The sequence below is a fragment of the Myxine glutinosa genome, chromosome 3, assembly GCF_964187855.1.
Source record: "Myxine glutinosa chromosome 3, kmMyxGlut1.1, whole genome shotgun sequence".
Taxonomy (NCBI): domain Eukaryota; kingdom Metazoa; phylum Chordata; class Myxini; order Myxiniformes; family Myxinidae; genus Myxine; species Myxine glutinosa.
The window spans coordinates 78456070-78483892 of NC_136263.1; the positions used below are offsets into that span (position 1 = coordinate 78456070).

The following is a 27823-nucleotide window of genomic DNA, read 5'->3' on the forward strand; positions in this document are numbered from 1 at the left end:
CCTTCAAGACGGCGGTTGGGCCGACCGGCTGCCGTGGGTCCTTTTGGGCCTTCGCACGGCCCCCAAGGAGGACCTCCAGGCATCCACCGCCGAGCTGGTCTATGGCCAGGTGCTACGCGTCCCGGGCGAATTCGTGCCCGACGCTACCAGCCCCTGGTCCGCAGCTCGCCAGCGCTCGGACCTCCAGGAGGCCGCCCGACGGTTTGCCCCCGTGCCGACATCCCACCACGGTGACCCCCAGTCCTACGTCCCCCCAGCACTCCGCACCGCGGAGTATGTTTTTGTGCGTCACGACGCACATCGGCGGCCACTCCAGCCGCCGTACGACGGGCCCTTCCGGGTGCTGCGACGGGACGACAAGTCGTTCGTCATCGACATCGGCGGCAGGTCGGACCGGATTGCAGTGGACCGCCTCAAGCCGGCGCACGTGGACGTCGACCACCCACCACGGGTGGCCCTCCCGCCGCGGCGAGGCCGCCCCCCGTCCACGGTGCCCCCCACTCGACCGCCCACCACCTCACCGGACCCCCTCCCACGACCCGCCAGGGGTCGCTTCGGCCGGGTCATCAGGACCCCCCTCAAGTTGACCCTGCCGGTGCAAGTCGATTCTGGGGGGACGTGTGTAGCGGCTGCCGCTGGGGTTACACAATCGCCTTGCACCTATCAAGGACGCGGAGCGATCACCAGGCCGGGCTCGTCCAGGACGCCCGGGCAGGCCCGCGCTCGACTTGCCAGGCCTCGGTCGGGACGCCCGGGCAGGCTCGCCCTCAACTTGCCAGGCCGCAGCCGGGATGCGGGGCCACGCCCCCTGGCGCCAGGCCTGGGCAAACCCCCTGGCGGAATAGATATATATTGCTGACCGTAAAACGTTTTTCCCAGAGTGCCTGAGTGTTTGATTCGAATAAAGCAGCTCAGATGAATTCAAGCTTTTTGTCGCGTCCATTCTTTCGATCGACGTGGGAGCCACAGCTCCTTCAATATCATGCATAGTTCTCCAGATATTGAGAAAAATAGGTTTTTCGGTAATGGCGTCACTAATTGAGTGATTTCGGGGGGAAAGCCACGGGTCAGACCCGGCAGCAAAGCATTTTTGTGATGTCGGTGGATGACCCCATCAGCTCATGAGGTCAAACGTTCCGGCACTTTTCACTTGAATAAACCTTCTGGGCTCCTCGACGAAAAGTTATTCTTGCAGGAATGGAGTCTTATATCCCCTTCTCTTTCAAGTCTATCTCTCCTACCAATTCTTGGTTCAATAATTCCTGCTCTGCGGCCATTCGTGCAAGAGATGCGGCACATCGGACATGGAAAAACACTTCTTCCTCCGATTCACATTCAGCTTTCATATCTGCTAGAAATCATTGCAAACATGTTATTCGTGAAGCAAAGCATTCCTTTATCCAAAAGAAATGTGACGATTTCTCATCTTATTCCACTAATAGATCTTTCTGGTCATTAGCTAAAAGTATCTCCAATAACATGTCGCTCTACCTTTCCTTCGCTGTTCCGTTCTGATGATACTATAGCCGTCTCTCCGACTAATAAAGCAACTTTTTTTGGTTCTCTTTTCTCCTCTAATTCCACACTGGAAAACGAACATTCGATCTCCCTCTGATGCACCCCTTACCAATCTTATGCCCCTCCCTGAAGTCTCTTTTCTTGCAGTCAAAAAAGTACTCCTCTCTCTGGACACAATCAAGATGGCATTTCTCCATCTGAAGGAGTGTGCTTTAGAACTTGCTCCCGTGCTTGCTCGTTTGCTTCGTTTTTGTTTAAAAACTCAAACTTTTCCTCTTCCCTGGAAACATGCCTTAGTACAGCCTATTTTAAAGAAGGGTGATTGTTCAAACCCTTCCAACTACCGTCCCATTGCTCTGACTTCTATCTCCAAAGTCTTTGAATGTTTTCTCAATAACCATTCCCTCAAGCATTTTAATCTGTCTTCTATCTGACCATCAATATGGCTTTCGCAAGACAAGATCTACTGGTGATATCCTTTCTTACATTATGAATGTCTGGGCCTCTTCTCTGAGAGACTTTGGGGAATCCTTAGTTGTAGGCCATGATATCTCAAAAGCCTTTGACAGAGTTTGGCATCGAGGTCTGATATCCAAGATTCCCTCTTTCGGCTTTCCTCCTTCACTCTGCTCTCTCTCATATCAAGCTTTCTCTCCGACCGCTCTTTCTCTGTAATTGTTGATGGTTAAACATCTTCCTCCTTCCCTATCAACAGCGGTGTCCCTCAGAATTCTGTCCTGTCTCCCACTCTTCTTTCTTTTTATCAATGACCTTCTAGTGGGGCTCATATATGGAAGGTATTGTGCATTTTATGACTAAAGCATACAATTTTCTCGTGTTTTTATAAACTACTAGCAGAAGTACCCGGCGTTGCCGGGTTGGGGAGGGGATTGGGATGGGGGAGAGGGTGGAAGGGGAGAAGGGGGAACTGAGGGGGGAGGGGGTAAGGGGGAAGGAGGAGGAGGGAGGGGGAGGGGGAAGGAGGAGGGGGGAGGAGGAAGGAGGAAGGAGGAGGGAGGGGAAGGGAGGGGAGGAGAGGGGGGGGGCGGCAGGAGAGGAAGGGGGTTCATATACATGCTGGTGGGTGAATGTGGCGTTCATCACGTTTCTGAGTTAACTGTGATGCCAATCAGGAAGAAGAAGAAGCCGTACTACCAACTTCGTACACTTCCGGAGTTGTTTGATTTATTTGTATTCAAATGTCTGGTGATTGTTTTGTATTCATTTATGCGAATGTGTACTTGTATATAACTGTCATTAATTTAAAAAGGCTTCGGCACTATCGAGCGATTATTGTTATTATTATTCTTTTTAACTCTAAAAAACCAAATTTAAATTTATTTTTTTTGCCTAAAACACTCCCAGGCACTCACTGATGAACCTCTGAAAGTTTGATGAAGATCCGTTCAGCCATCTCTGAATAAAACGCGGACACACACAGCCAACCCACGTTTATATATATACACAAAGAATTAAGTTAAGCACCCCTACACAACGAATTAAGGTAAGCACCCCCTAATATATATTCTTTGTGTATATGTATACATTGGCATATATTCTAAGGTATGTGAGATCAAATAATGATTGGTATGACATTAGCAATTATCCATTGATGAAATGCAGATGAGTGCACTCATCTGTGACGCCCATCGCTCGTGCAGCACGATCACGTGGGTCCTACACACGTTATTGACGCAAAGATCGCTAGAGGTCTTCTCAGAACAATGACTGTACGTTAGAAAACATAAACGTCATCCACACTGTCCGTGATGGACCTATAGCTCCATACTTAAATTGAGGTGAAAATATGCCTAAAATTCCCAAAAAATTTCACCTTAAATTATTCAGAATACAATATTGACAACGGCATGATTGTTATGTTTTTATGTGACCATAATATCACTTCTCCAGAAAATATAGCAATATCATGGGTATATTACACTGTTTTGACGACAACAAACTTGTAATGTGCGAGGTTGTAAAAAAACGGGGGGGGTGCTTAACTTAATTCTTTGTGTATATATAGATGAAGTTTAATTTCAGACGTGGAGGCATTTCAGATTTGAATTTTTAAAAATACTTTTTTGACTTTTTTTTTTTTTAACATGATTTTATGATTTGAATTTTTAATTTACAAAAAAAAATAATTCGGATTTGGCAGAGAGCACAGAGTTCCCAGTTAGTGGTGCAACGTGGCTTGGGATGCTTAGATGTAGAAGGCTGGGCAGGATCAATCAGTATATGGCGTTTTGACATGGTGACAAAGAAGCAGACACCAGAAGCAGAAAAGAAGGGTAAGAACAGAAGGCGTCCAAGTGTCTAAGTCTAGGGTTCTATCGGTTTTCCACCACCATTACAGTTCTAAAGAGTGCAGACCAGAGTACCAGGAGCTAGCTGAGGCATGCAGAAGGATTATCCTGTAATTCACAAGAACATACCACATTGTTAGTGTATATTCAACAAGTCTTTATCAATTTTTATGCAGCAATACAAAATGCAAACATGTTTAATGAGTGAAATTTTTTTTTTTTTTTTTTTTTTTTTGTATACAAGATCGAGGCTCGTGAGGGGCAGTTTTAAGGTGTTCTTTACACCTGGAAATAAACACAAATACTTGGTAGGGTAGGTAAGCATCTTTATTAGAACAAAAATGCAATTTTGGCTGATATACGTGATTATAATGAAGAGTGATGGGGCAAAAACTGGAAAAATGCGATGCTGAGGTCAATGACCTCTCAAGGTCACCAGAGGTCAGATACAAATTGCCTCCATGTCTGAAATAAAACCTTGCGGTATGTAGATTATATGCTGAAACTTTCATGCTTTAGTCATAAAATGCACAATTGCTTTGCGTATCTGCCCTACTATTCTTTCTTCTACAAATAACCAAATGCACTCATTTACTGATGACTCGACATTACATTTCTCCATGTTTTTCCCATCTTCCCCATCTTCCCTCACTCGATCTACATCTCGTTTGATCACAGCCACCTCTTTAAATTCAGATTTAAACAAGATTTCCCAGTGGGACAAATGTAATCAGGTTAAATTCAATGCTTCTAAAACTCAATTTCTTACCATATCTCTCAAAAACTCCTCTCAACTCTCCAATCTCCTTTCGAAGCTCCACAATTACACCATGCGATTCAATAAACTTACTAGGTATTACCCTAACATCAAATTTATTCTGGAGTCCACACATTACACAAATAGCTAAGTTTGCCTCAAAAACTGGGAGTCTTGTTCAGATGTCAAAGATTCTTCTCCTCTCAACAGTTGCTTCAACTATATAAAGGATTGATTCGTTCTTGTATCGAGTACTGCTCTCACATCGTGGGAGGTTCTAGCTCCACATATTTAATGGACAGAATTGGATCCAAAGTAATCCGACTTAATAACTCTCCCAATCTGACCTCAAAACTTGACCTGCTCGAATTACACTGGTTGGCTATCTTCTCTTTTCTACAGATATTACTTCGGTTTCTGCTCTCAAGAACTTGCTGCTTGTGCACCTCCACCATTAGCGAGACCACGGAATACTCGACAAGCCACTACATCTCATGATTATTGTGTTGCCATTGGTAACTCAAGGGTGTGCTGTTATGTTTGTTTCTTCCCACCACTGCCAAACTTTGGAACTCTTTGCCTTCCCATGTATTTCCAAACAATTACGACCTTCCCCTTTTCAAAAAGCAGATTTTTTTTTTACTTCTTCAAAAACTATTAGACTATTCTCTCTTTCTTCACTTTTCTATCAATGCAGCTCTTTTGTTTAGGCTTGGCCTCTATGAGGACTAGATAGTCCATGACTGGAGCCTTAAACGTAAATAAATAAAAAAGACGGAAGCTATTACTCAACAAAGCCCAACTTGAGTCCCGTTTGAGGTATGCAAAAAACACTCCGGACATTCTGAAGCCATGTGGCAAAACGTTTTGTGGGCTGACAAAACCAAGATTGAGCTTTTTGGTCCAAACGCAAAACGTTACATTTGGCGCAAACCCAACACAGCACCCAAAGAAAACCATCCCCACTGTAGGGCATGGTGGTGGGAGAATCATATTACGGGGATGTTTCTCATCAGCAAGGACTGGGGCACTTGTCAGGATAGAAGGGAAAATAGATAGAGCAAAATTCAGAAAAATCCTAGAGGAAAACCTACTGCCCTCTGCAAGAAAGCTGAAATTGGGACAGAAGTTCACCTTTTAACATGACAACGACCCGAAGCACACAGCCAAAGCTACACTGGAGTGGCTATGGAACAAAACGATAAATGTCCATGAGTGGCTGAGTCAGAGCCCCGACCTAAATCCAATTGAGAATCTGTGGCATGACTTGAAGATTGCTGTCCATCAACGCTACCCATGCAACTTGACTGAGCTTGAACAGTTTTGTACAGAAGAATGGGCAAATATTGCCCAATCAAGGTGTGCAAAGTTGGTAGAGACCTATACCAACAGACTCACAGCACTAATTGCTGTCAAAGGTGCTTCCACCAAGTATTACCTCGGTGGAGGAGGGTAAAGGGGGGTGTAGGGGGAGGGGGAGACACTTATCCAACTAAGATATTCTAGTTCTGTATTTTTTAAAATAAACTTTTTGAAATTTGTCGAATTTGTCTTTCACTTGGAAGTTGTGGGTTACGATGTGTAAATAAAGGTGAAAAAGTCTGATTTAATGCATTTCAATGCCAGGCTATAAGAGATAAGGCAAGAAAAGGTGAAAATTTTTAAAGGGGTTGGAGACTTTCTGTAGGCACTGTATATAACTGAGCAGAACTTGCAATGACTGCAGCATTTATTGGTGATGGTTTCACCAGATGCGGCAAGAATCGATAAGCTGGCGAAGCTCTCTCAGCGCCTGTGGAGTAATTGTCCGCAATGCCAGACCCAGCAGAACAGGCCGCAGTCCAGCCTCACGGCATATTGGTTCAGCCAGGTTTTTCGCCAGTACGTGAGTCATGGGCTAAAGAGTAGGATAGGGGAAGATATCAATTTTCATTTCATTCAATTGGGAAAAAAGGAAGTCATAATACAATTGCCTTTCTCCAGTGGGGGAAACAGAAAAAAAGAAGTCAAAATAAGGTATATTTTCAACAACAGACATTAGGTCGACAGCATCTTCTCAAGGCTCAATATTCTACTCCATAGATAACCGGTCGTATTTCCTATTTGTAAATCTTTGCCCACAGCTCAGCAAAATGTCAATAGGCCTTTGACACTACCTTGGATCGGCTTTAATTTCCAAGTTATCTTCCTTTGGTATTCAGTGGCTCTTGACCGAATGGTTGTCTGACTTTCTCTTTGAGCAAAAACAGCCAATGGCCATTGTTGTTGTCCTTTCCCATAATCTTTTCCTTCAGGCTGGGGTTCCACAAGACAGTGTCTGTGGACCCATGCTATTCTTGATCAATATCAATGATCTATCTTCTCTTCAAAACCGATGTTACCATTTTGATGATGGCTCCAATTTGTGTAGAACAATAAATCCCTCTTGTGAAGGGATGGTGACTGCTGAATCCCTTTCATCAGACCTGGACAAGATAAGCCACGAGTCAGCTACCTCGAGCACAATCTCTCACACTATTAGGATAGGCAATCAAACCATCCAATCCATTTTTCTGGAGAGCCACTGGAAGACTATTGTCCCAGGATCTCCTTGGTCTCACTCACTATCATACACTTTCATAGAAGGATTATATAATCACCAAACTACCATCAATGTATTCTCTGTAGAGCTATGGCATTCTTGAGCTGCAGCAAGCTCAACATGCACAACTGCTGACTCTGGGCTGGTGCTAATGCTGCCCATGTTCCTCATCTTAAGGCAGTCAAAAACAAGACCTTCCACACCATTTGGAACCTGAATACAGGTGGTGCATACCTAAGAACTCTCACTTTCCACCTGGGAGCTAGATGCTGGCCTCTATATTAGTCCCCGACCGGTGTACACCGGAGGGGACTATAGGTTTGCACTCCGTCCCGTCTGTCCGTCAATCTGTCAGTCCGTCAATCTGTCAGTCCGTCAATCTGTCAATCCGTCAGTCAGTCAGTCAGTCAGTCAGTCTGTCAGTCCGTCAGTCCGTCAGTCCGTCAGTCCATCAGTCTGTCAGTCCGTCAGTCCGTCAGTCAGTCCGTCAATCTGTCAATCCGTCAGTCAGTCAGTCAGTCTGTCAGTCTGTCAGTCCATCAGTCAGTCCGTCAGTCTGTCAGTCCGTCAGTCCGTCAATCCGTCAGTCCGTCAATCCGTCAGTCAGTCCGTCAGTATGTCAGTCCGTCAATCCGTCAGTCAGTCCGTCAGTCAGTCCGTCAGTCCGTCAGTCCGTCACGCAAAGAACAGTTTTCCGGACTTTTTTTCTAAACTCTTAATGCTAATGATTTCAGACTTGGTACATGGTTTCCACAGGATAAGTTACAGATGAAGTTCGAACTTCACGACGTTTCGATCATTTTTGATAAAGTTATGGCACTTTGAACTTTGGTAATTTCCCCAACAGTTTTCCGGACGACAGACTGCCGGTAGGGGACATGTATTGCAGCGCAATACTCAGAATGCTTGTTTTAAACAGCCTTACACCTAGCATTGTTGCTCCTATCATCTCCTACCTCTGCTCTCTTGAAGTCACCCCTGGTCACACAAGTTCCTCAAGCCACCTCTCCTGCTCATGCTCCCAAAGACCAGGCTGGTAGTCCACCTGCATTCATTAATTCCCTTATTTTCTCAACTGTGGAATCATATCTGAGTTATTGTCTGTTGTCTTGTCCCCTTCATTTCAGTGTATTTTTAAATGTGACGCTCATCACCATCTATCATGTGCTCACCCATGCTGATCCACACTCACTTCTGCACATGCAATTCTTTATGGTTATGTTCCTCTCTGGGACATTGTTACTCATTCCTCCTCCACTCATATTTGGTCGTCTGTAAACTTGCTGCACTATAGGCAAGCTCATCCACGAACCTAAACCCTTGTATCCAAAAGCCTAACTACATCTCTATTGATCACCACAACAACAACAACTACTACTACTACTACTACCGGTAAACGTTTAACGAAAATTTTCCCATATCATGGGGTTCATCAGGACTGATCAGCGACTGCCCAAAAGCATTCCTCCAATGTTCTATTTTTTTCGATCTTTACCAGTCCTTCAAGCCTGGCAATTATAGATGTATAGACAGAAAAACAGAGGGAGAGGGAGAGAGAGAGAGTGAGAGTGAAAAAAACTCCTTCAACATACAGTAATCACAAACCCACAATACAAACAAGAGCAATTAGAGATTGCAGACCCTCACGAGGAAGTGCTTTTCGTGGTTTTTAAGGCTTTTAAGGCTTTTGAGCCCAAAACAAATACAGCGGCTGAACCACGTGACCGATGAAATCATCGCTATTTTTTTTCCTCCACCAATTTATCCCTCGATGACACTCAAGAAATTTCATCTTAATCGGATGAAGTTTTGTACTTGTCGAATTATGACATCTTATTGGAGAAGATTGTCATGGGGACCGCAAGGCTAACCCCCGCTCTAGCAGGGAACATGGCCTTAAAATGCATGTTGTTGTTGTTGTATTGGAGGCACCTATGACATCATCATTAACATATGTTATTCTGAATAGAGAGTTCTTTAAAATGAGCCATGTCTCATTTTTTTCTGTGCAGTGCTTTCGGAGATATAGAGGTGCAAAGTTTTTCGGTTTTTCCAAGATGGCGGCTGAACCACGTGACCGATGACGTCATCTTTCTTTTTTTTTACCATTCCCTTCCATAAAAAAATGATCCAGTCTCTGATTTAAAGAATGCATATAGCATCGATTGCTCCTCTACCTGGCTTAACCCAAACTGCATCCCATCAATCAACACCAACTCTCGTTGCCGATTATTCAGCACCATTTACAATAATTTGAACACTTAATCCATGATCTTGATGTGCATATCAATCAGGATACTCCAAAAACTTGTTGTTATTCGGATAGCTAGCCATCAACTACCTCTCCTCATCCTCCTAAATCTTAACCAATAACTAACAAAGCCAATCCAATTCTCCCTCCTTCAATCCCTTATATCATCTCCACCACCACCACCAACACAACAAATGGTCTATTTGTTTTCTCAAGAGTTCTCATTTCCTCCCACTCCATGCATCTTGATGGCCCTTGTAATTTGCTGACCTCACCAAATACATTCCTCCAATTCTCCACATTTTGCTGTTCCTTAAAAGAAACCTTCCATTTACGAAGAATGTCCTTCTCATCATTAAGAATATCTGCTCTTTATCACCTTGTAAACCCTGTCACACTCTTACGAGTCCAATTTATCATACGACCCTCTCCATGCCTCCTGTCTAGCCTTTCCTTATACTTTCATTGCCTCTATTTTTCTTCTCCCCATAACCTTTCCTGCCTGTTACATTGCCATTCCTTAAAGGCATTTTCTTGTCCGCATCCTCTTCAACCTCCAAGCTTAATCATGGTGACTCCTCCATCCTTTAGTCTTTAACCAATAAAACCATCCTTTAGCTTCAGTAATCTTAAATAGGGCCTCGTTCATGTTCCACCACTCTCCTACAATGGGGCACAACGTCTTATCATATTAACGTCTTTCTTGAATTTGACCACATTGACAGGCTGCAGCTTTGCTGATTTATCTCCATACTCTTACCTTTCCAATGTCCCCCATTCTTGACCAGCTTCCAATATAACATCAATAACCTATCCTGGCTCACTGCTGCCTCCCTGTGAATAACCTTACATGATGCACATAGACATAAGGAACAGCTAGCAAATTCACCAATACATTTCCGGGGTTTTTTTGTGTACATAGTCCAGGATTGTGGAAGAGCTAGAATTAGTACAATGAACGGACCAGGACATGACACGGAAAAAAGGAACAACTGAAAGAGGGAGAAAAACACCAACAGCAGAGTTGAAAACCAAGACAGAGGGAGACTTGGACAATAGTGGGGCAACTTAGCATAACAATTGTGCATTTTGTGAGGAAAGCACCAAATTTGGCACACTAGTAGACTATCATATTATGAAAAGATCTGGATATTGGGCCATCTCAGATTCAGAGATTTGATTTTTGCAAGATTTCGATTCGATTGGGATCGAAGAGAACACCTTCTTCGTCTTCTGTACAGTGAAGTTGCCAGCCCTGAATTCTCTGGCTACATCTGGGTGCTTCATTGGGAGTGCAACCATGTCCCTCAGGTGAACAGGGACCCACCTGGCATAGTGTGTCTGGTCTAAGGCATGGCACCATGGGACCAGTTCCGTCGGGGCATCAAGGTACATCGTGAATGAAGCCTGCCGCAGAGAACGCACGTAGACCAGTACCAACATCTCTAGTTCCAGCACAGTTGCCCAGTACTGAAAGTTGGGAATGTCTTCTCCTCTCTGGTGACACCAGTCTTCGAACTCAGGCAGGTCTTCTGCATCATCAGCATATGTCATACAGTGGCGTTCATATGCACGGTGTTGCAGGATGTGCAGTGCCGCTGCAGTGATTTGATGAGCTCTTCTTGTGCGGATGACGTGGGCAGCTCGCAGGAAGGAGTCGGCCGTCCCTGGCGTTGCAATCTCAGCTTGTAAATCTGCAAAATCTGCAAATCTTGCAAAAATCAAATCTCTGAATCTGAGATGGCCCAATATCCAGATCTTTTCATAATATGATAGTCTACTAGTGTGCCAAATTTGGTGCTTTCCTCAGAAAATGCACAATTGTTATGCTATATTTAGCTTAGCTGCTGGACTACAAGCAATGGGTGTGGAGAGGAATGAGGGGCAAGAGGATACACAGGGGGGACAAGATCGATACAGAAGGAAACTCTCAGGAGGGAAGAGTTAGCGTCTGGGTCTCCGATATAGTCTCTTGAGCTCCTGATCCTATGAGCTACAACCTGTCTGAGGCAAATCACATCTCGCAGCTGGCTTATAAAGCCAGCTCCACCTAGGAATTCACCATGGGATAAAATCAGTCCTTTGCTGTCCTTTGAACCTCAACCAAAGTGCACAGAATATGGCTCCCTCCTGTGGATTTGTTGCTTTACAATTTTGCTCTTATAGACCATGGCCATCCGGCATCCATGTCCTTGGCATCTTATGATAGGAAGGTGCCCCTTTTTCTTACCGCAGGCAGCTTGACATCGTTGAATTTTTTTTTTTTTTTTTTACTGGTTATAATCTGATGGGTAATGGCTCAAAATGCCCTTCCCATTAAAAAATCTCTGCTCTTTATCACCTTACAAATCCTTTCACACTCTTATGATTCCAATTTATATCACTCTCTGAATTCCCATACTCTGAATTCTCTCACCAACCTCTGCCCCTCCTCATTACAGATCATAGAAACCTCCCCCACCTCACCCTCAAATGTAAACTTAAGTCAGCTCCTTCCATCTATTGCCTTATACTCGCTCATATGGAACTGTTTTCTGAGTTTGCTGCCTCAATCTCTTCCCTCTAGGATTTCAAATCTGCTTTACACTGCTCAGGTCCCTCCCATTTGCATCTCTGACGTTTGTTTCATGCACTTGCTGAGACCATTTCAATCATTTACCCATAATTCCTCCTCTTGTGCTGCGATATAATTATATATTCATGTTCTACCATTTTACATTTGCCTAGTTTTGTGCCTGTTGACCCTTTTCTCCATTATGCTGCTCTTCCATGAGCCTCAATACCAGGATAAAAAGAAGCTATATAAAATTAGTTGAGGGTGAAACATAAATATTATTGGGTTGCAAAGTGTAATGACCAACCTCGTCTGGGCCAAGCAGGACTCGGCTCTCACAAGGAGCTTGATCTGACGAGTTGGTTGGCAATGCAGGAGACATTGAAACCAGTGTGCCAATACGGCCACATTGTGAGACCATGACGAGCAAGCGGTCAGCAAAAGCAGCACACACCACCTGTGTGCTCACGCCACACACTTTTCCGCTCACTTCCTGTGTCCGCACAGGCATCGTAGAGTCTACACATGCCATTTGTGTTGCAGAAGATACTGCCAGGAAAGAGCAAAACTAAAGACTGAATAATCAAAAAAGGTTCAGTTAACAGCAGGCACAGGATAGTGGTGATTTTTTTGGTACAAAGCAGTATTAATTTTGAACAATTACCTAAACCTTTTATACATCGACTATAGTGCATATTCTGATATTCTGAGTGAATACATCAGCATGCTCTCTTAATATTTACAAAAACTTATACAAAGCCACGGATTATGATAAAACAAGAGGTATGAGTTGGTTAGGTGACAAGAACACACCGATTGGATTTTGGTTCAGGTCTGGATCCAGATCCGGCCAATCAGTGTCACACAAAATGTAAACTGTCCAGCCTGGCGGAGGTATGTGCTCTACCGAGTGCTGTTCTAGTTGAAACACAAGGTATACATGCTTGATTATATATGCTCACTGGAATCAATTTGATTCATATAATTTGGAAGACTGAACATGGAAGGAGTGTGTAAAATAAAAAATAACCACCTTTAGAGGCCATTTTTCCCCGCAAAGCGGGGGTTGGCCTTTTTGGGGAACCGTGGTTGTTTGTCGTTTTTCGGTCCCCTTTTTTGAAGCAATGTTTTACGGCCGGATGCCCTTCCTGACGCCAACCCTTTTTGCCGCCTTTAACGACAAACAGGGAATTACCAGTGAACTGGTACTCAATTTGCCGACCTCGGAAGGATGACAGGCTGAGTCAACCCCCCTGGCGTTAATTCAGCGATCGACCGAGATTCGAACCCAGGATCCTAGGTATCCTAAGCCGGCACCCAAGCCGCTAGCCCAACACCAGGGAAGGAGTGTGTCACATATATACATGTATATATAAATATACATAGCATTTAAATAAAATTAATAGTGCACTTGTACCCAGAGCCACTATGGTTTAAGTATATTTACAAAATGCCATGGCCTAAAGGGGCGGAAATGATTCTGAGGTAGTTCATATCGGAATATCAAAATAATAATGGCATGGGAATAAATTTTCCATTGGATTCTGGGGATTAACCGAATTATTTTTGTGACTGAACAAAAGAAAATCTCGTTTTATATATTTTTTATAGTAAAGCTCATTCGCGTTGCAATACAACAACAACATGCATTTTAAAGGCCATTTTCCCTACAAGAGCGGGGGTTAGCCTTGCGGTCCCCATGACAATCTTCTCCCGTTTGCCCTATTTTCTGCATCTCTCCTTGTTAACCCCCTTGCCCGCATTTCTTCTTCCACCATCTTTAGCCAAGTCTTTCTCGGTCTTCCCCGTCCTCTACTTCCTTCTACATTCATTTCCATCACTCTTCTCAACCAGTCACTTTCATCCTTCCTTAACACATGACCAAACCATCTCAACCTGTTCCTCTTCACAGCATCAATCACAGGCTCTATTCCCATCATCTTTCGCAATTCATCATTTGTCTTCCTCTCTCTCAACGATACTCCGCACATCCGTCGAACCATTCGCATTTCCACCCTTTCCAACCTTCGTTGCTGCTCTACGTTCATTACCCATGACTCGCTCCCATAAATCATAACACTTCTCACACATGCAGCATACACCTTTCCCTTCAGCTTCAACGACACTCCCCTCATCATCAGCACGCCACTCAGTTCCCGAAACTTCTTCCATGCACATCTCACTCTAGCAACCGTTGCCGAGTCTGATCCACCTTCTCCATTCAGCATGTCTCCGAGGTAGCAAAATGTTTTCACACCTTCCAGCTTCACGCCGTCTCCAAGATCCAACTCAACATTTCCTCCATCTGCAGCTCCCTCTGTGCACACCTTACATTTGAATGTAGCTGCCACACTGGTTAATGACCCTCTCAGACCACTACATTTTTGATGAACCCACTCAGCGCACATTGTACATTGAATGGAGTTCACTCCGACACCCTTCCTACACACAGCACAGGGCCACTTCCCAGTTCTTTCCACCTCACCACATGCTTTACCACTTGCCATCACCTTCGTCTTTCCGATATTCACCTTCAGACCTTTTGTCTCCATACATTCCTTCCACTTGTTCATCTTTTCCTTCAGTCCATCCATACTTTCCGCAATCAACACCAGATCATCTGCATACAACAACTCCCACGGTAAACCCTCCTTTACGTTCTGAGACAGCACCTCCATCACAGCTACAAATAGTAGTGGCCTTAGTACCGACCCCTGATGCACTCCCACCTTCACCTCAAACTCATCACTGTTCCTGTCCTTCGTCCTTACAGCTGTGCGCGCTCTTTTGTATATTGCCATCACTACTCTGATCAACCATTCCTCCACTCCTAACTTCCTTAATGCCCATGTCAATACTTTGCGTGGAACCCTATCAAATGCTTTCTCCAGATCAACAAACCCAAGAAACAACTTCTTCCTCTTCTCCATGTACTTCTCCTGCAACTGCCTCACAATGAAAAGCGCGTCTGTCGTTCCTCTTCCTGGAACAAATCCAAACTGCATTTCGTCGATCTTCACTTTCTTCCTTATCCTCCTCTCCAACACCCTTTCCAATACCTTAATTCCATGCTCCAATAACTTTATCGCTCGGTACGAGCCACACTCCAGAGGGTCACCTTTCCCCTTGTATGGAGGGACGAGGGTACTCAGTTCCCAATCCACTGGAATGCGGCCTTCTTTCACCACCAGATTACAGATCTCTGGCATTCTCTTCACACCCCAACTTCCTGCTGCCTTCAACATATCTCCCCCAACTCCCGTCGGCCCTCCCGCTTTTCTACCCTTCATTGCTTTTATCGCTTCCTCAACTTCCTTCTCAGTTATCTTCTCTGCCGGTCCTAAAACTGGGTTACTCTCTATGCTGCCATCCCATTCATTCTCTGTATTCAACAGCATTTACATATATCTTTTCCATCTTCCTTTAATTCCATTAGACAAGTAAAAATTTGAGAATTTTCGAATAGTGTAGGCATTTTGTGTTAAAAGTGATTAAACAAGTTTTTTAGGATAATTCGAGGGTGCTGAATTCAAAAATGCTGTTTAACCAGTTCAATTTTGGAGTCTTAACCTTCAAATTGTAAAAAAACAAAATGCCCGCCATTTTCAGCATATTTTTTGCCATAACTTGAATTTTAAGCAACATAGAAGGCTCAAAATAGTGGCAATACCCATGTTTGTGATACTGAGAATTCCAAATTTACTGTTACCTTTCAACGCTGAAGGTGATTCTTCAAGGGGAATGTCAAACCACTCCTGTTTAGTAGCAGCTCTGAAAGGAGGTTGAGTAATACTCTTAGAGTTGGCATGTACAGGTAAGATATCATTCATGGCATCAGGAATACTCAATGTAGTATTTTTTGAGAGTTTGATACCATCTAGGAGACTGCCAGCAGGTGGTCCTCTCTGACAAGCAGCAAATTGTGTGGCATGGAAGGAGTTTTTCCCATCAAGCGTGTTTTCGTTAATATCAATATTGTCAGCAGAGAAAAAAACGAAACGATCTTTCACTAAATTGGGTGGTAAGACAGCCCCACTTTCATCCATTCCTTGCAGCGTACTCTCTGCTAAGGCTGTGTCTAATCGACGTACGTCTGTGTAGCTTATAACATGTCCAGCATTGTGAAACATCTGCACTAGTTCCTTTGAGCGAGTTGCTTGGTGCAGGGCACTGCCTAATCCCATGTGTTTTGGAGTCAAGTGCTTGTCACCACTAGCTGTGTAAATCAAATCTTGTGCAATACTGAGGATGCGGCATCGTCTTACTGACTCCTCTTTGCTTTCATCATAATCCTCATCAATATATTGCTCTAGTAGACGCTGGCCGCCCAGCATCATGTTAAGGAACATATACAAGCTATCGGGTACGCATTCTATTGCTGCCTGCTCACTGACGTCCACTCCTTCATGTGCTGGTTGTGAAAGAATATCACCTCTTAGTTTCAGAGCAACATGTACCATTGAGAGCAATTCATCTTCTTCCTGTGGTTTATAGGTGGGGATTGTGACTATGGTGTCGTCATCCTCTTCGCGTGTTATCTTTGAAATGGGTATGTGGGCAAACTTCAGTGGAACAAAGACACTGCGTCGCTCACTTGCTTCGTTATCACGAAGTACAAGTATCTCATAGAATTTACCAATCTTATCTGCCAATTTATCCGTGAAGGTGCTCATTCTGCTGGTAAATGACACTGGAATATCTACGTTGGATTCTTCAGCAATTGTACAATACCGGTTCCACACTTCTTTTAGCTCTAATACATGACCGTGCTCAGCAGAATACTTGAGCTCATCGCAAAGCCACAGCATTGCAATATCAGCATGTCGAGAATCCTGTTTAGTTTGGGTTGTCTTTCTGGTGAACTGCACATAGCAGGAGAGATGGTACTTTCCTTCCGCGGCAATTAGGTCACTAACACCAGCAACACGCACTCGCATTTTTTTTTCAAACTCAGAAGCTTCCAATATTTCAGTGCTCTTCTTGAAGGTGGTGACTGAAGTCAACTTCTGCTTGGCCTTGTCCTCTTGGCAGAACATGCAGAATTCCCAATTAATGGGCGGTGAGCTACTACGACGATATGAGGAAGGTTGGGTTTCTGTTCTTGATGCTGATGAACTAGAGGACGGGCTACTCTCTGCCAATGAGTCCGCCTTGAGTTTATCTAGTTTCGTTTTGTTTGTATACATAGCATAGCATGATTTATGCCAAACTAGTTGTTTTTTAGAGTCGTGTTTCAGGGCTTCTGAGAGTCTGTCAACTGCATCCTTGTACTTGACATGTCGTAACTTTTGTCGCTCGTGGGTAACATTTGATAATGTGTTGAGGCCTTTTTCTGTGGCAGCAAACAGTTTATCATTTGTCTTTACATCTTGGCATATTATGCACAGGTTGAGCGAAACTGGGACTGGTCTTTTAAGGCTAAGTAATGCATCCATGGTGAGGGAGTTATCGCACTACCTGTAATGAAAAAGAAAACAAATTACAATTAACGTTTTAAATTACTCATTTCTTATTTTAAGAAAATAATCATCATATCCATATTCGTCTACCACGATATCCAAAACCAACACCTCAGCCATCGACTCACTTATCATGTTCATTTCTGAACCACTTCTCACCTCAAACTTCACAATTTGACATCCATGGGTGGCATCAAAGTAAGGGGGTGAAGTATGGGCGTCAAAGGATTTTAGCAAGACTGGGCACCTACGCAAAGGTGCCTCAGTGGTGCTTCGCTTCGTCAATGCGGTGTTAACATGTAGTTTATTCCCGTGACCGAGTCACATATCAGTAATGCCCGCAAGAGGGCATTAATAGTGTTTACAATCACAGGTATACAATACATGTATAATCAATATACGTCAATAACCCAGATAACATACTGGCGGAGAGCTCTTCCATGAAAGGGTGGCTATGAATCACGCGATCGAATGGCTTCCACGGTTACCGGACCTGACCCCATGTGACCTTTTCCTCTGGGGTCACATGAAGGCGAAGGTGTATGTAACTCAACCACAAGACCACAATTCCTTCATTGTCTCATTTTACTCGCTTTTCAAAATAGTCCAAAGCACACTTTGCAAAAGACTCCAGGCGTACTATATTTCAATTTGTTTCTTTGTATTTAAATCCAACATTGTGGCCATCTTGATGATCAATATGGCGGCCATCTTGGAATTCAACATGGCAGCGAAACCAAACTAGTTAAAACTTAGGTAACAGTAAATTTGGAATCCTCAGTATCACAAACATGGGTATTGCCACTATTTTGAGCCTTCTATGTTGCTTAAAATTCAAGTTATGGCAAAAAATATGCTGAAAATGGCGGGCATTTTGTTTTTTACAATTTGAAGGTTAAGACTCCAAAATTGAACCGGTTAAACAGCATTTTTGAATTCAGCACCCTCAAATTATCCTAAAAAACTTGTTTAACCACTTTTAACACGAAATGCTTCCAACATTTTATATAAGCACAAATTCTCAAATTTTTACTTGTATACATCTGGGTCGACAACGATTTGTCCCACTTCATCCTTCAAGCAACTCACCCCCATCACATCACACCTCTCTTTCGTGATCTGCTTTGCAATCCTGAATACTGCTTTCTGACCCTCTTCCGAATCCAAGCGTTCTCCGAACATTTTCCTACATGCCTCCTGCGCCTTTGCTACCTCTTTCTTTGCAGCCTTCCTGGCTGCCTTATAACTTTCATGCTCTGCTGTTTCTGCTCCCGTACCCTTCGCCTTCTGCCACTCCTTGAACTTCTTCCTCTTCTCGTCAAACCTCTTTCCAACTTCATCATCCCACCACCATGTTTCCGAGTGCCTCGGTGGTCCTTTTGTCCATCCACATACCTCACCAATGGCTCCCAACAGACTAGCTTTCATTGACATCCAACCACTTTCAAGCTCAACCACATCATCCTCGACCCTACTCAGCCTCTCTTTTAATGCCTCCCTTACTGTCACCTCTTTCAACCTCCACACCTTCATTCTCGGTTGGTACTTCACCCGCCGAGCTCTCCTCGCACCTTTCACCCTTATGTCGCAGACAACCAAGTGGTGCTGTGAAACAGCCTCCTCCCCAGGGATCACCTTGTGTCCCGGAGGTGCCCCCTATCTCGCCTTCGCACCATCAGGTAGTCAACGGTTGTCGTCGACCCACCTGACGTGTATGTAACAAGCTTATTATCCTCTTTCTGGAACTGAGTATTACAAATCAACAAATCAGCAAACTCCAAAATCCTTTCACCTTCTCCATTTCTCACACCATATCTGTAACCCCCATGAACTCCGTCAAAACCATCCATACTCCTTCCCACATGTCCATTTAGGTCTCTTCCTACCACAACAACTTCCTCATCTTTCACGTTTTCCATCAGCTTCTCTTTCGCACACCAGAACTTGTCCTTCTCTTCATCGCTTCGACCAACCTGCGGAGCATATCCCGAGATGACGTTCACCAAGAGCTTTCCAATCATCATTTTCACCATCATCAACCTATCACTCACTCTGTCACACTCACCACACTGTCTACAAACTCCTCAGAAAACAGGACACCAACACCATTCATGCCCTCCAGGCACCCTTGCCACATAAACTTGTATTTCTGTCCCTGCCTACCCTTCACCATTCTCACACCACTTCCCTTCCATCTCGTCTCCTGCACACAACATATGTCCACTCTTCTTCTGACCAATACTTCCACCACTTCTCCTGATCTCCCTGTCATTGTCCCACCATTCCATGTCCCAAACCTCAGAAACCGATCTCCACTTCGGGCTGTACCTTGCCCATATGTAGTTGTAATTGTCATGGTTCTCTTTTTTTTTTGAGGCAATGTTTTTATGGCCGGATGCCCTTCCTGACGCCAACTCTCTTAGTCGTCTCTTACGACACGCAGGGGTACGGTGTACCTATTCTAATCCAGGGTACACACTGGGAAACGTTTAAAACATGGAAATTCTGGGGGTGGGGGGGGGGGGGAGGGGGGCAGCGTCAGCATCACGGCTGCGGTTTAAACATATTTAAATAATATTTAAACAAAACCATGAAAAACAATCTGGGAAAAGTCTCTAAGTGAGAACGTGGATTTGAGAAAGCAGGAGCAGAGGTGGAAGAAAAACGAGATATAGGGGGTGGGGCACAAGTCGAGACGAGGAGGAGAGCAAACAAGCACGTGTCCGGGAAGAGAGAAAGAATTAATATAGAATTTTTTTTTTGTTTGTTTATTTGTTTGTTCTGTTTTCAAAACGCTGGACAAAGGGTAAGATGTTCGTGAGAGGTAGGGGGAGAAAAGGTAGGGGGGAGAAAAGGAAAAGGTAGGGGGGAGAAAAGGAAAAGGTAGGGGGGAGAAAAGAAAATCAAAGAAACAAGCAAATACTATGAAGGAAAGAACCCATATTCACAAAACACTGACGGGGGGGGGGGGGAGGGAGCCCGGAGAGACCAGGCCGCGCACGAGGTGCGAACAAAAAAAACGACTAATTACACACAAATTTGCAACAACTACAAAACCAAAACCAAATAGAAACACACAATAACACATACACAACAAAATACCCAGCGGAAATTTGACAAAGACACGAACGGGAAAACACTCAAACTTTGATGCCATGGAGAGATCGAAGCAAGCCTCGTCGCTCGAGGGACCGGAAGTCGGAAGTTGCAATGCACTTCCATATTTGTTTCAGAGAAAAAAAAAATCCAAAATTCACAAAGAAAAGTTTGTAGTTCAGAGAAAAATGTGAGAACAGCAGAACAGAAAAAGAAAGAACAAAACCAAGTCGAAGTTTTGTCCAAAACAAAAAGGATGAGATGGACAGTCCACCATTTCATTCACAGAGTGTGTATTTACATCTGACATGCTCTCCCAGATAGAGCAGCAGCAGAGGGCCCAAAATTGCTGGGGTTTTTCTGGAGTTACCTAAACCAGAGGTAAACAATTTATCCTCATGGATAAAATCAAAGCCTAGGGTCTCAGGACATGGAATCCGCATAATGACATTCCTGGAAATCTGTGTGAGCTGAGAATTTCGCTTTCCATAACAACCTACATAGTGACAGCCATGCCAGTGTTGTTAATGAACCCAAAACTCATCTGTCCCTTGGACATAGAATCTTGAAACTTGGCAAAATGTTACACTATACATTGAGGCACAAATTTCTGAAGTTGCGATGTGTTGTCCACATTGGTTTCCAAAGCAACACATATAAATATAACAAAATACCCTGGAAACCGCGCACCGAAAACCCATCATATATATATTTTATTTTCCTCTTACCTAGGTAATTCCTTAAAGAATATTACATCCAGCAGACACAACATCCGTCTATTTATGGTGTTTTCCTTTTTTTTTTGGCTTTTTTCCATCTTTTTTCTTTAAATCATGGGGGTGGTGCAATAAAATGGGTGTGGTGAAAAAGAGGTGTGGTGCAATAAAATGGGTGTGGTCCAATAAAATGGGTGTGGTCCATGAGATGGATGGGTGTGGTGAAATCACGGTTGTGGTCCATCGGATGGATGGGTGTGGCTCCATCATGGGTGTGGTCGGTCAAATGGATGTGGTGCCAATGGTTACCGAGGGTAAGATTCGTGGACAGATGGGGGGGGGGGAGGGGGGGAGAGGGGGTGGAAGGGTGGAGGGGACAAATTCACCAAATCCCACACCGACGTTGCAGACGAGCAGGGGTGTGCCGGGCGTAGGTGGTTGGTACAGTGCGTGGTGCGGTGCGTGGTCACCGGCCCTTCGACTTGGCGTTAGCGGTTACACCGCCAATAACAAAAACACCTTTGCCTCGGCCTGCCTTTAAATCCTCCGGTAAACCTGCGGATGTAAAGGCAGGATTTTAGCCTTGGACAGCAACCCCAAACTCTAAGCAGCATCTTCGAAAATTGGTTTGCGAATATGTTCGCAGGTAAATTGAAAGATGAAAATCCACCTACACGACTGGTCAAAAGTTTTGAACACTTCAATTTTCCAGTTTTTATTGAAATTTACACAGTTTAATGTCTCAATGAACTCTGAAATTAAGCATAGAACAAATAAACAATTGGAGATTAAAAAAGAAATCATGGAATCATTTTGTTTAACAAAATTTAATTTAATTTTTTGACTCAGCAAAGTAGCCACCTAATGCAGATATAACCGCCAAACACACTCGTGGCATTCTTTCTACAATGGAAATCAAATATTGTTCGGGAAGTTCTTCCCAACACTGTGGCAGAAGTTCCCACAAATGCATTGCACTTGTAGGTTGCTTTGCTTTCACCCTTCTGTCCAGTTCATCCCAAAAACAGCTCGATGGGGTTTAAGTCTGGAGACTGTGCTGGCCATTCCATGATTTGAAGCCTATCGTCTTGTTATTTTCCTCGAAGGTAGTTTTGACATAGCCTGGAGGTGTGTTTAGGGTCATTATTTTGCTGTAGGATGAACCCCTGACAAAGTAGGCGTATACCAGAGGGTATTGCATGGCGCTGCAAAATGCTGTGGTAGCCCTTTAGTTTCAGGGTGGCAGTCACTCTGTGCAAGTCGCCGACTCTGGGTCCAGCAAAAGAGCCCCAGACCATCATGCTTCCTCCTCCATGTTTGACAGTTGGTGTCACACACTGAGGAACCATCCTTTCGCCTACTCGACGGCGTACAAAAACCCTGCGTGATGAACCAAATATTTCAAATTTTGATGCATCGGTCCATAAGACCTCCTTCCAGTCTTCAGTAGTCCACTGGCGGTGTTTGATGGCCCAGGCAAGCCTCTTTTTCTTATTTTGCCATCTTCGCAATGGCTTTCTTACTGCCACTCGACCTGTCAAACCTGCAGCTCGAAGTCTTCTCTTCACAGTTAAAACTGAGACGTGTTTACTTCGACCCGTGTTAAGCTGTGCTTGAAGCTGTTGTCCTGTGAGCCGCCTATCACGCAAGCTGTTGACTCTCAGAAACTTGTCTTCTGATTCTGTTGTGGCTTTGGGTCTGACAGACCTCTTCCTGTCAGAGTTTCCTCCAGTTTCCAATATACTACTTCCTGCAGTGCAATATTGTCCAAATAATGCTTCAGAGGGTGTAATAACAGTCTGTTCCAATACTGCTTTTATACAGACAGGGGGGTTGTTATCAAGTAATCGGCAGAGGTTGGGACACCTGTAGGAATTGTTTGCATCAACTTTCAAGGCTTAATTTACTTACATTGCGGCAGAACAGCTGTAAGTTATTAACCCATTACTTGTTCCCTGAAGGCCTTTTTTTTTTCTTCTTTTTTTTTTACAATATAACTGTGCAATTTACATTATTTTCCCGCTTTTGCTGACCTAAACTTTTTTTTTTTTACCTCGAGCAGTTTACTGCTTACTTTTGTACCATTTCAGGTTATTCACTGGACTTGAATTGCTTATATTTCAATAAAAACTGGAAAATTGAGGCGTTATAAAACTTTTGACCGGTAGTGTATTAGATGTGTTTTTGTACATGAATAGTTCATTCATCCTTCTGAATGACTAATTAGTCACTATCCTAGTCAGTGTATCCATGGTGATCAAAAAGTCATAAGCTTCCTTTGTGAGAGAATTTAGAGAAGACTTCAGAGACACGAAGAGCAGCCTCACATGAACATACTGTTGAGGTTTTGAGATTGTACATATAACATCATTAAATGTTAACGGTTTGCCCCCCATAGTTAGTCCACAAGCAACACGTAGGCCCATTAGAATTAGTTGTCATAGTATGTGTAAGAGTAGGCCATTTCCCTAGTGACATCTGCGTTGTGTAAAGAATTGAGCTTAGGTCCTTTCATTTTGCGGCCACCCTTCGTTTTCATCTATGGGCAAACTCGATCCCGCGCCCCATTTGGCATCCCTCAAGTTTGTTACGCTTTGGCCGCCAGCAGCGTTCGCTGCCCTTGGTTTCACTCGAAACTAGTCGGGTAACCACAAGGTAGGCCTAAGAAGAGGGAGGAGAGCGAGGGTCGGGGTGTGGCCGCGACAAGCAGCACGTCAGAGGCGGTGACGGTAAGAGCAACAGCCAACCAGGACTTATGAGGACTCGTGCGACAGGACTCGCAAAGGACTTATGAGGACTCATGCAACAGGACTGGCTGGAGGAGGACTTATGAGGACTCGTGCAACAGGACTAGCTGGAGGAGGACTTATGAGGACTCGTGCAAAAGGACTGGCTTGAGGAGGACTTATGAGGACTCGTGCGACAGGACTCGCAAAGGACTGAGAGGAATCGCGCATTGCAAGAGAACTGTATTGGGAGGACTGAAGCCAAGCCCTTGTTGGACACGACAGTTCCGAGAGCCCTTGATTGAGAAGTGCAGATTGAACTATTTGCTTATTACGTACGCGGCCGCAGCCGCAAGTGTAACCGCCAAAGCCAGCCCTGCCGTTCACCCTGTAATAATCCCGTGCGCGAAAACGACACGTGGAGAGCTCCTGCCGTCTTTATCCATCTTCTTCGCGGTGCGAGTTGGGGACCAGAGGAAGAGCTGCCCGGACGCCATTCCTGGACGTGCTGACCTGTTCATCCGCAATCCCCGTGTGAGTGTCTGTGTGTGAACGGGCCTGTTTGTCTTGGGATAAGTTAAGACTGTTCAAGACTGCACTGTGTTTTCTTCCTCTTCTTCTTCTTGTACAAAGTGTAAATAAATCGTGTTATTCCTTTCTTCCAAATTCGACCGTTTCAGTGATTTCCTCCATTGGGTAAGCGTGGCACGATTACGAACCGCTTGGATCGGGTTTAGTCATTGATAACGGCTCGGATCACGGGTTCGCTACCGCTCGGCGTTTCCACCAACACCCGTGATTCGGGCGGGGCGTATTTCCTCGTTTCTGGGCAGCGTTAGTACTTAGGTAATAGCGAATTCTTCGTCCTAAAACCCTATTTAACGCTGTCCGGGAAGGACGTCATAGGTCCCGGGTCCCGTCGGCTAGTCAAAGACAAGGGGACTAATCCCCCCTTGGTAAGGGGAAAAGGCCGGCGCTGAGATCCGCAACAATACGGATCTCAGCGCTGAGATCCGCAACAGATCCGCAACACAACCAACCATGCAATACTGTTGCGTGTGCATGGTTGGTTGTGTTTGTAACAGGATCACTTGGCAACAGTCACACACAATGTCATTGGGCAATTGTGGTGCAGCTGCTTCCTGTGTGATCACTTTTGGCCCAAATAGCCCAACCTCTCCCTTCTCGTAGCCATACTGTGTTGGACTTCCATATGTAGGGGAGAGGCAGGTTAGTTGATACACTTTTCAGTTATGTTGGCCTATAATGAAGACTGTTAGCTCGACAGGATTCATGAATTGTCCAAAGGAAATATCAGGATCTTGTACATATCTGTGAAGCATGCCAGATCCGCTGCATTATCAAACTTGGAATGGTGGCTCACAAAAAGACTGTCAAACGTATCATCTGACCTGACCAAGTGGGTTAGTTGATACACCTTAGTAGGTTAGATGATACATTGATTGACATGGTATTTCTGCCAATGGTAACAAATTAGCATGCACATAATTACATATACACATCAAACTAGGCTACATACCATCATTTCTGTATAATATTTGTACGAATGGAATTTTCTGAGTCAATGATCACTGTTAAATAAAGCTGTTTGTTTGTTATTTATTTAGTTGTATACCTGCTATGTATACATAGGTAATGTAAAGTATAACTAACAATAAGGCTAAAGGTTAAGTTAGAGAGAAAAAATAAGGTCTGCCAAACAAATGAATCGGCAAGCATCAAATATCAGGAAAGAAACAAGATTCACAACTCAGATGGACACAACTCTTATATTCGAAAGATGTACAGTGTAGGCTATATACAGTATACTATAACTGTATAGAAACTATAACCTTCTTCAGAAAGAAGGTTATAGATGCCTATGAGTCTGGGAAGGGATTTAAAAAGATCTCCAAACAATTTGAAATCAATCATTCGACTATCCAGAAGATCATCTACAAGTGGAGAAGATTCCAAACAATTGCCAACTTGTTCAGGCCAGGCCACCCCAGCAAGCTCAGCCCGAGAGCAGACCGCAAGATGCTGAAAGAAGTCTCTAAGAACCCCAGAATGTCATCACAGGACCCACAGGTAGGTAGCTCTTGCCACTGTTGATGTCAAAGTGCACGAGTCTACCATAAGAGAGAGGCTGCACAAATTTGATCTACATGGGAGGTGTGCCAGGAGGAAACCTTTGCTGTCCAGAAAGAACATCAGGGCAAGACTAAAGTTTGCCAATGAACACCTTAGCAAAGACCAGCACTTCTGGAACAATGTGCTCTGGACAGATGAGTCAAAGGCAGAGCTATTTGGCCACAGTACCAGAAGACATGTTTGGCGAAAACCAAAGACAGCATTTGACCACAAGAACCTGATACCAACTGTAAAGCATGGTGGTGGAAATATTATGGTTTGGGGCAGCTTTGCTGCATCAGGGCCTGGGCAGCTCACCATCATATAATCCACTATGAATTCTTCATTGTACCAGAGGGTGCTTGAGGATAATGCGAGGCCATCTGTCGGAAAGTTGAAGCTCAACTGAAGGTGGACCTTGCAACATGACAATGACCCTAAACATACCAGTAAATCCACGAAGGAATGGCTGAAAAGAAAGAAATGGAGGGTTCTGGAATGGCCAAGTCAAAGCCCGGATCTAAATCCCAGCGAGATGTTGTGGGGGGATTTGAAACGAGTTGTGCATGCAAGAAACCCCTCAAACATCGCACAGCTGAAAGAATTCTGCATGGAGGAGTGGGCAAAAATTTATCCCAGTCGGTCAGAGACTGGTAGACAGTTAGAAGAAACGCCTACTTGAGGTTGTTTCTGCCAAAGGGGGCAATACCACCTATTAGAGCCAAGGGTGTACTTACTTTTTCCACATGCGAAATTTGCATTTATGTTTATTTAAATTATACAATGGACTACAAAATGTAAATGTTTCATCATATTTGTTATATTATATCACCTTTATCTATCACTATTGTTGAAATGAAGATCAAATAGCTGTATGTTGAAATATGTTGAAAAAGTCAAAACTTTACATGGGGTGTACTTACTTTTTCACATGACTGTAGGCCTACATATATTATGATGTATGAAGCCCAGGTACAAATGGCTACAGCAATGTCTTGTAAAAAATAATAATGAATGGGTTAGTTGATACAGGTCGGTAGGGTTAGTTGATACGCGTATCAACTGACCTACTCAGACTGTATCATCTGACCCATCCATGGGTTTTTTGCAACACATGTTGCCCACATGCTTATGTGTTATGTGTATCATCCCGGCAATCCAAGCAGCGAAGGATGAAAGCCATTTTCACAAGGTATTATCAATCAATGAGAACTCCTGTGAAATCTATGTAGTATTATCACAATAAATGATCTTACCTTTTGTTGGCGTTTTTACTCAGGACACAAATCAGCTTTTTTTGGACAATCACACCCTTTCTTTGTCTGTAACTTCTTGACCTACTTATCAATGATATGTAATGCAACTAGCTAACAACAGAGGGCAGCATTTACACAAGTTTCATTTCTGAGGGCCAGGAGGAAGGTTGTATCAACTAACCTGCCTCTCCCCTACATCTGGTATGTACACCTCAGAAAATTAAGTAAATAGCTGTCTTCTGTTGGTGGGAACTTCTTGCCAGCAATTCCTTTGTCAGCTTTTTCACATTTAAGTTCATTCAGAGATTCGCATTTGCTGTCTCCATACATGTTGTGTGAATATTTCTGCTGCGCAGCCCTATTTGTCAATGGTGAAGAATCATTTTAAAAGGTTCAGCATCTGGACCTCGATCCCGATCTTCACTAAAAGCTGATGTCCTTGTCCCATACCTAACCCATCCACCAAT

General features: G+C 44.0%; 1 protein-coding gene across 1 annotated transcript; it reads right to left on the reverse strand.

Moving 5' to 3' along the window:
* Nucleotides 1-4136: 4136 nt before the first annotated feature.
* Nucleotides 4137-17842, reverse strand: PSMG3 (proteasome assembly chaperone 3). The gene is made up of 3 exons (XM_068104270.2): nucleotides 15680-17842; nucleotides 12278-12519; nucleotides 4137-6481 (listed from the first exon to the last, which is right to left on the reverse strand). The coding sequence occupies exons 1-3, from the start codon at nucleotides 17403-17405 to the stop codon at nucleotides 6329-6331; spliced, it is 2121 nt and encodes a 706-aa protein (XP_067960371.2). The 5' UTR covers nucleotides 17406-17842; the 3' UTR covers nucleotides 4137-6328.
* Nucleotides 17843-27823: the final 9981 nt, after the last annotated feature.

Bases quoted from the DNA above. Each gene is read 5' to 3' on its own strand.
- PSMG3 (XM_068104270.2), bottom strand. From the start codon at position 17,405: ATGGATGCATTACTTAGCCTTAAAAGACCAGTCCCAGTTTCGCTCAAC. The intron at 12,520-15,679 runs GTAACAGTAAAT...CTTTCCTGGCAG, and splicing joins ATCACCTTCAGCGTTGAAAG to TATCTTCTGCAACACAAATG. The intron at 6,482-12,277 runs GTTGGTCATTAC...CCTACTCTTTAG, and splicing joins TCCTGCTTGGCCCAGACGAG to CCCATGACTCACGTACTGGC.